The sequence below is a fragment of the Bos indicus x Bos taurus genome, chromosome 12 (genome assembly GCF_003369695.1).
Source record: "Bos indicus x Bos taurus breed Angus x Brahman F1 hybrid chromosome 12, Bos_hybrid_MaternalHap_v2.0, whole genome shotgun sequence".
Classification (NCBI taxonomy): domain Eukaryota; kingdom Metazoa; phylum Chordata; class Mammalia; order Artiodactyla; family Bovidae; genus Bos; species Bos indicus x Bos taurus.
This window is the reverse complement of record NC_040087.1, coordinates 28,401,233-28,410,622: the sequence shown is the minus strand read 5'-3', so window position 1 is coordinate 28,410,622 and position 9,390 is coordinate 28,401,233. Positions and strand designations below refer to the sequence as shown.

Genomic DNA, 9,390 nt, shown 5'->3' with positions numbered 1-9,390 from the left:
ACGTCTGCCCACTTTGGGCGACGCCCTCTTAGTAGAGAACAAAGACTTTTCACAGACCGCAGGCCGCGTCGGGGCTGGGGGCGGCCATCCAAGCGAGAGACGGAGCGGAGGAGGGGAAGGCAGGGCGTATACATGGGGCGTGGTCCCTCCAAACAGCGCGGCTTGGTACTCTGAAGGCTCGGAAGAAGAGAACGAGTATCCCGACTCTTTCTTTAGCGACTCCGGAATGACACAAGGTTTAGCCCTCGCCACAAGCGGCAGCACTTACGGCGCAGCCAGACTCTGATTCCGGTGGGCGTATACGCTGCGTGCTGCGTCATGGCGTCATCGCGTGACATATCCCGAGAGCAGGCTTTTGGCGCGAGAATCTGAAACCCGGTGGGCGGAGGTGCGGCTGCTGAAGTTTGCTGTCTCGGGCGGTGGGTCTCCGCGAAGGAGCGTGAGGGATCCGGTTTCTTATCTGAGTGCCGGCGCGTTTTGTCAGACTCCTCTGGCCAAAAAAAATAAACCAGCTTCACCTCTGAAGGCGGTTAGTGTTGGCAGGGGTGGAAATGGGCAGCCTTCCGCGGTCTCAGGCGGCGGGGAGCGCCTCCGGTGTTCGGGTGGGAACCGAGCCCCGCACCAACAGGGAGAAGGGACCAGCTCCTCGATCGGAGGCTCCAGCCCCCCCGCCCCGTCCCGGGAAGTCCGTGGCCCAGCTTCGGGCTCCGCTCAGCCCACATGTCCCAGGCTGAAATTTCCTTCATTGGAATCACGATGAAGTTACTTTACCGGAACATTGCTGTTTTGGAAAATGTTTCATAGTCTGTGGCACATTGTATCTGCCTCATCGCTTAGTCCCCAGGTAGTTGCTTTGTTAACGAAAATTTACTGATTGGGAATTGTTACCCGGTGTTTATCTAATAGCCCTCTGCTAACTGCGCAGCCACTGGCCACACGTGACTAGTTAATGAAGATTAAATAATAATTAAAAATTCTGTTCTTGAGCAGACTTGCCACAGTTGAGATGAGTCATGTGGCTAATGGCTGCTCTATTGGACTGCACAAATACAGAATACTTAATTCCCCGCGGTGAGTTCGATTCTTGTTTTAAAATAAACAATGTAGCTTCAGGCAGGTTTACCGCTTCCGGTTTTACCTCAGACTCATTTAGCAAGGACTGCATCTGTGTGAAGTGTATTTTGGTGTTCTCTTTTGCAGACTCACCAAACTCTGAAGCAATAGTGTAGATAAAAATGCCGATTGGATGCAAAGAGAGGCCAACTTTTTTTGACATTTTTAAGGCGCGATGCAACAAAGCAGGTATTAACAGATTTTTTATACGAATTGATCGTTTGAGAAAAATGTTTTCAGAAAAATGTAATTATGCATGCTTGTTGAAAAGAATCCAGTGCTTCACGTTTTTGTTTACACCATAAACTGTGCTTTATGAAGTCATAAATCAGAAAAGTAATCATTTACAGTTAACCAAATGATCGGTGTAGAACCTGTGGTGGATAAAGAGGAAACTGGCCCCTTGATGAGTAGAACTGTTTTTAAAGCAGAGACTTTCTAGCAAGTCAGAAGCATTAGTAACATAATAGCAGAAGTTGTCCCAACTTTTTGGTCTCAGTTCGCCTTACACTCTTAAAATGATTGAGGACTGAGAGCTTTTGTCTAGGTTACCATATTAGAAATTAAAACTAAGAACTTTTAAGAACATTAAGTTAATAACAAAAATAAACTCATTGCATATTAACATGAATAATATGTTTATGAAAAATAACTTTTCCAAGAAAAATGTGAAGAGTGACATTACTTTAAAATTTTGCAGTTCTCTTTACTATCTAGCTCAATAGAAGATAGCTGGATTCTCATGCTCATTCTCAAAGAATTGCATTTAATTCTTTACAATATGTTTTGATAGAGGTATATGAAGAAAACCATACCTTACACAGAAAATGTAGTTAGAAAAAGGAGTGTTTTTAATTAACTGTTTTCACTTTATTGTGGGTAGTTTTCTTTGGTATTATACCAAACTTAAGTGGGAGTTTCTTAAAAGTTGCAATGTGGGAAACCATGTAATGAATTTTTTATACTCTTTTTACATTAAATTCAATTAGTCTTTCTTGCTCCTGAATAAATCTTTTACCCATGTTGTGACATCATCCATGGTTTGATTATTTGAAAAATACTGATGTTCTGAATTACACAAATATCCCAAATATTGACACATTCCATTAGACATTATTAAAAAATCACATTGGTTACTTCACTGATCTCATCAGAAAAGTCTTTTCAGGTTGGGAAGATGTCAAGCTCACAGAGAACAAAGTTCTAATTCTCCTTTGAAAACTCACATTTTATCTTTGGCAGCAAACTGTTGTTTTCCCTGCAGTAACAGACTCACTTAATTCATTTCAAGAAAATGTCCACCAAATACCCAATTCACAATAACTTGTCATTCTTTCTAGCAAAAAGGGCTTTCCATGAAAAGTGCTAATTCAACTCACAACTCATCACATGAGTGCTTTTTCCGAATAACTATTGTACTTCAGTTATGCAGAAATGCTTTTATGTGTGCTTTCCATTTTGTCACTAAGGACACTTTAAGTTAAACTTGCTTTTTTGATTTTTTGTAACAAGTTCATGGTGATGAAAAATATAGTAACTCCTAGTACAGTTTGTGGCCACTGCCATGATTCAGGCAAAGCTGTCTCCAATTTTACCCACCACTGCTATAAATGTCAACATTGGGAAAAAGGCAAATGATGTCTAATATGAAAACAGTTTTGACCTTACAGATACCTTGAAAGGGTCTTGGGGAACCTCCCCCTAAGTGGTCCACAGGCCACATTTTGAGAACCACTACTTTAAGTACAGAACATAAGAGACATTTTGTTCTCTAGCAGAGAATCTATTCCACTTGATTTGTGAGTTTATATGTCTTGTGTACCTGTAGATTTGTCACAGCCATTTATGTAGTATCTGTGGGTTGCATTCTTATTGTGGATGATTTTTATTTCTGAATCATGAATATAAAAGAAAACTTTAGAAGAACTAATATAGCTAGTAATCTTGTAAGAAGTTTCTGTTCTACCTTCCTACAGATTCATAAAAGAACAGACTAATGAACTTGTTGAACTCATTATTGACCAAATAAGTATTAATACGTCTTTGTTACATAAACGTTACTGACCAGGGAAGCTTCAGTATTTACTTGTATAACAAATCACTGGTGTTAGCTTCTGCAAAAATCCTCCAGTTAATAATGTGTTAATTAGTATGCCTTAAATGTAATTCACCGGAAAAGGCAATGGCAACCCACTCCAGTACTCTTGCCTGGAAAATCCCATGGACGGAAGAGCCTGGTAGGCTGCAGTCCATGGGATCGCACAGAGTCGGACACGACTGAAGCAACTTAGCAGCAGCAAATGTAATTCACAGTCAAAATCTCAAGCATCCTTTTCTGTATCATAATCTTCACTGGCTGATGGGTTTTATTGTGTCACGATTTTTATTTTCCTTACAGATTTAGGACCAATAAGCCTTAATTGGTTTGAAGAACTTTCTTCAGAAGCTCCACTCTGTAATTCTGAACCTTTAGAAGAATCAGAATATAAAATCAGCAGTAATGAAACAAACCCATTTAAAACACCACAAAGGAAACCTTATCATCAGTTGGCTTCAACTCCTGTAATATTCAAAGAGCAAAGTCTAACTCTGCCACTGTACCAATCTCCTTTAAAGGAATTACATAAATTCAGATTGGATTCAGGTAAGTAATGTGATGTAGTTGACTAGGAAAATATGACCCAGTACTTCAGACAAACCTGTGCTAAAAATCCCAACTCTGTTGTTAACTACATCAGGTTGGTCACATTGATCTCTGGCCACTTTTCTCACCCGAAAAGTGGAAATGATTAAAATACTACCTAGGTTTTGATTAAAGAAAATAATGTAGGTCCTTGATAAATGTTCCTTTTTGTCCTTCCTTTGATTAATATATCCTACCCACTGAGACTTGATAAATTATATCTTTCCTATATAGAAAAACCTAGGGCTTGTTTTGATGTTGAACTAAACTGTATTTTTGCAGGCTGTCACAGAGGACAGAGTTGTTTTTTTTTTTAACAATAGTTATAATGTCTTTTGATTTGGTAGCACTTTCTCTGGCCTGTATGCCAGGTGTTTACAACTTATCATATGCTGCTGCTGCTGCTACTAAGTCGCTTCAGTCGTGTCCGACTCCGTGTGACCCCAGAGATGGCAGCCCACCAGGCTCCCCCATCCCTGGGATTCTCCAGGCAAGAACACTGGAGTGGGTTGCCATTTCCTCCTCCAATGCATGAAAGTGAAAAGTGAGAGTGAAGTCGCTCAGTCGTGTCCGCCTCTTCGCGAACCCATGGACTGCAGCCTACCAGGCTCCTCTGTCCATGGGATTTGCCAGGCAAGAGTACTGGAGTGGGCTGCCATTGCCTTCTCCAACTTATCATATAAGAAGATTATATATTTATCACTTGCTTGATTGAAATAACATACTCTTTCTTTGGAGTATTACTCTCTAGTAAGAGGAGCTAACAGTATACAGATTATGTACAGTTTAAGGTTGAATGTGGTACATGTCAGAAGAAAAGTACAAAAAGTATAATGAGAATTAAGAAAGAAAGCATAAATAGTACTGAGGGCAGTTAAGGAAATAATTCAACTGAATTAAACCTTGAAGAATAAGTGAGATTCAGAAATTTGAAGATGGAGTAGAGTGGGCATGTTCTAGGCATAGAAAGAACATGAGGAAGAATATGTAGTTTGTGAAGTTAATATCAAGTAATTCAGACTGGAGTGTTACATGTTTGAAAAGGACTAGTAAACAACTTGAGGCTTAAAAAAAAAAGGCAGATCGGTGGCAGACATTGCATGCTGGGCTAAAGAAATTAAATTTATTTGATAAGTTGTTGAACAGAGAAAACAAATGTAAATTTAATCATGCTACTTCCTGCTTCAAACCTATGATTACCTCCTTTTGCCCTCATGATAAAATCCAGACTCTTTAATACGATCTACATGGTCCTTTATAATTTGTTCTCTCATTAATGCTTGCCTCATCTTGCCGTAATTTCCTTCTTAGACACGCTCAGTTTACCATTCAGTGATACTGAATTTTGTTTTTTTGGAACTACAGGGAGGCCTGGCGTGCTGCAATTCATGGGGTCGCAAATTGTCGGACACGACTGAGCAACTGAACTGAACTGATGCTCTGTGGCTCTTTACATATTGTTACCACTGCCTAGTACTTACTTTTTAAGCTTTTGCCTAGCTAATTGACACTCATCTTTCAGATCTTGACTCATCTCTCTAGGAAGTATACTTCCTAGCTTCTAGGAAGTATTCTCTGTTTCACTTATTTAGCTTCTAGTGAAGGAATCTTACTTAAGCAATTGTCCTATAAGTGCTATGAAAGAGGAAACTCATGGTATTAGGAAGCGTACACATGAAAGGGGGTATAGGTAACGGGCAAAGATTTTCTTAACATGTTATTGCATACCTAATGGCATACATAGTAGGTGTTCAGTAAGTATTTGTAGAATAAATGAATATCTTGTTTAGAAAGCCTAAAGATTTGGCAGCTGTCTTTGGAGATGTGCTTTTCAAAATGTGATGCCTGGACCATTAGACTCTCCTGAAGTGCTGATTGAAAAAGACAATTCCAAGCACTTATCTGAATCTGTTAAATTAAAATCTCTGGAAATAAGAGGTTATGATGGTACATTTTAAACTAATTGGCGACTCATAGACAAGACTGCAGGCAGGGAGATCAATTCAGTTCAGTTCAGTTCAGGCGCTCAGTCGTGTCCGATTCTTTGCGACCCCATGAATCGCAGCACGTCAGGCCTCCCTACCCATCACCAACTCCCGGAGTTCACTCAGACTTATGTCCATCGAGTCAGTGATGCCATCCAGCCATCTCATCCTCTGTCATCCCCTTCTCCTCCTGCCCCCAATCCCTCCCAGCATCAGGGTCTTTTCCAGTGAGTCAACTCTTCACATAAGGTGGCCAAAGTACTGGAGTTTCAACTTTAGCATCAGTCCTTCCAATGAACACCCAGGACTGATATCAATTAGCAGACATATATATAATGTTCCAGGTGATGGGAGGCAAGTGCCCGAGTTAGAATAATGGTCGTGAAAGTGGATATGGAAGGTAGAAATAGGGGACCCTGCAGTAACCTCAATATAGAGAATTCATAAGAAAGAATCAAATCATAGGTCCAGGGCATGACTGAGAACATAGTGGTGACGTTCGTAGAAATTGTAAGCTCTGGGGGAAAAGCCGGTTTGAGAGGGAAGAGGTTTGAAAAAAAGTTAGGTTTGGACTGCAATTTTAGATAGTACTGGGATGTGAAGGTGTTGATGTCCTAAGAACTTTTGGAGGATATAAGTCTGAAGCTAAAGAAAGAATACAGGTAGGAAAGCTGTAGGAATCAACTCTGTTTGAAAAGTGAAAAAGTCATCACATCTGGTGAGAAAACTGATCATGATGAGGGCTAGGATAGAGCCTCAGGGAATGTGAAACAAATGAAATGTGGAAATCATCCCTTTGAGAAAGGGAATCATCCATTCAGCAAACATCCTGTGCTTACTTTGTGCCTAGTAGCTTGCTTGGCATTAAGGATACAAACTGAATAAGATGGCCTTTGACCTCTGGACCTCAGTCCTGTATAGGAGAAAATATACAAATATGCTGGTTGGTGTATGTTATAATAGGAGCATGTACAAAGCGCTGTGTTGTAGGCATAGCAAAGGAAACAGCCATCTGTCTTAGTGTGGTCAGGAAAACCTCTGTAAAATGGCGTATAATGAATCAACTGAACCTTGAAAGACATACCTAGAATTGGTGGTTTATTTTCTAATTGTAATCTGCTGGGATTGGTCTTTCTAGAACCAGGGAAGGATAGGAATGAATTAATAAGGCTGCTGTGGACTCACAACAGAAGCATTAACTTTTTTAAGCTTATAGTACATTAATAATTCTGTTGACTAGTCTCAAGACCTTTTGCTTTTAAGTTTACTTTAAATTCAGTATTGATATGTAAGACTTAAGCTATTTTTCACCTACTTAGTTCACTTCTAATATCTAAAATATTTTTTAAAAATTATCCATTAAATTCCATGAGGAAGTTTGCTATTTCTTCTTCTCATAAGTCTTTCCTTTTGCATAAAATCACATGAGTTTATTTTAACCATCATTTTGCTTATTTATGAGATTCTCAGGTTATTTGGAAAATATTAGGATGTGAACTTTGTTTTGCCCGGTTCTTTTTTCTTTTTTTTTTTTGCTTTTTATTTCTTACAGTTTCTATTCTTTTGTGTTTTCTTTTTATTGCTGAGCCAGTATTGATACCTTTTGTTAAATAAAATCCTGTGTTTACATTAGGGTTCATTTTTTTGTATAGTTCTTTGAACTTCGGCAAATGTGTAATGTCATGTACTCACCATTACAGTATATACAGAATAGTTTCACTGCCCTGAAAATCCCCTATGTTCTACCTATTCACCCTTCCTTGCCCCTAGACCCCTGGAAACCACCGATCTTGAACCATATTCAAAGTGTTCTATGCATTTATATACATAAATGTTGAATGGAGTCAGACATCCTTTGAGACATCACTTTTTGGAAAGGAATTCACTTCAAACTGAATTCCGCATATATTCTCCTTCCAGTATAGATGAGACTTGTTTTTAAATACTTCTACAGAATAAAAATTCACAATCCAGAACATATACATCCTCACTGCATTATTGTATGTTTCAGGAAAGGATATTGCCAACAGTAAACATAAAAGTTGTTGCAGGGTGAAGGCTAAAATCAATCAAGCAAATGATGTTATCAGCCCACCTCCAAATTCCTCTCTTAGTGAAAGGTATGATGAAGCGATTGTATTAAACATTTTCGTATATGTGATATTTTTTTACAGAGATGAATCTAATCATCATTGTAATATTTTGCCTTAGAGCCTGGTAGAGGATCTTCTATTTTAAAATAATTTCCTTTTAGATTGAATCCTTGAGTACAATAATTTTTACATTAGAAACATTTACTCTGTTTTTCTTATAACATTTAATTCACTGTTTTTCTGTGTATCTGTGGAATTTTTATGTAACAAAAATAAATGATGAAAAGCAATGTCTTTGAAATATCCAGTTTAAAATAATTTGTATACTCTGAATCTGTGCAGAGAGTTTGATGCTGTCATAGATTCACTTTATATAATTTTTAAATTCAAAATATACGATTCCTAGCACCTAAAATTTGTGATTACTTTATACATTACTTTCAATAGGGATTTTAAACATAACTTAGTAGTTACTTAATTCTTCATGAGATAGTTCCTTTTTAAAAAAGTAATCTATGAATATTACAAACTAGTATAATTCTAATTGATATGACTGGGATTCCTTTTTTAAAATAAGATTAGTATTTTTTTCTTTTTGCTATTTTCATTCTCTTTGAATAATTGAGGGATTTGTTTTGTTTCCTTTTAGTCCTGTTGTTCTGCGATGTACACATGTAACACCACAAAGAGAAAAGTCAGGTATGATTAAAAACAGGGCCTTTTATTTTTCATATACTCTTAATTCTAATAAATATAAAACTTAGTAATTTTGTCTCTTGTTTTATCCCCAGTGGTATGTGGAAGTTTATTTCATACACCAAAGCTCATAAAGGTAAATAGTTTTATTTTTACTGTGTAGTACTATGTAGTAATTGAGAATTTGACAATGCTGTCATAATTTTGCTCTGAGTCTTACCATTATGTACCTGCTGACTCACATAGGCATTCAATAAGTGATACATGAAAAAAAATAAGTGAAAAGAAAAATTCTCAAGCATCTGTTCACTTCTGTGAAATAAATGATTTTTCTTATTTCCAGGGTCAGACACCGAAACGTATTTCTGAAAGTTTAGGAGCTGAGGTGGATCCTGATATGTCTTGGTCAAGTTCTTTGGCCACACCACCAACACTTAGTTCTACTGTGCTCATAGGTAATACCTGTGAATGTATATTATATAAGACAGTGTTGATAAATTATCACCTGTAATGCTTCTGTTAAAACATTTTATGAAAAGATAATAAGTAACCAGATTAGAGAATCTATCTTCATTAGGTATGTTACTATTTCAGAATAATTTTGTTCTATGTAGTGTTGATTGAGATAAATCTCAAGTGAATCAAATAGTATTTTGCCATATTTAGTCACTTGGTTGTGTCCAACTCTTTGAAACACCATGGACTGTAGTTCACCAGGCTCCTCTGTCCATGGGGATTCTCCAGGCAAGAATACTGGAGTGGTTTGCCATGTTCCCAACCCAGGAATCGAACCCAGGTCTCCTGCCTTGTAGGCAGATTC

General features: G+C 38.0%; 1 protein-coding gene across 2 annotated transcripts in view; it reads left to right on the top strand.

Moving 5' to 3' along the window:
• Positions 1 to 251: 251 nt before the first annotated feature.
• The window catches only part of BRCA2 (BRCA2, DNA repair associated), a 52,639-nt gene continuing 43,500 nt past the window's right edge, over positions 252 to 9,390 (top strand). Inside the window, exons 1-7 of one of the 2 annotated variants that reach the window (XM_027557452.1) lie at positions 252 to 529; positions 1,201 to 1,302; positions 3,512 to 3,757; positions 7,793 to 7,901; positions 8,524 to 8,573; positions 8,666 to 8,706; positions 8,914 to 9,025. In XM_027557452.1, coding sequence (XP_027413253.1) covers positions 1,236 to 1,302; positions 3,512 to 3,757; positions 7,793 to 7,901; positions 8,524 to 8,573; positions 8,666 to 8,706; positions 8,914 to 9,025 — 625 coding nt within the window. In that variant the 5' untranslated portion in view covers positions 252 to 529; positions 1,201 to 1,235. The remainder of the gene's footprint in view (positions 530 to 1,200; positions 1,303 to 3,511; positions 3,758 to 7,792; positions 7,902 to 8,523; positions 8,574 to 8,665; positions 8,707 to 8,913; positions 9,026 to 9,390) is intronic. The other variant, XM_027557451.1, reaches the window with a different exon arrangement.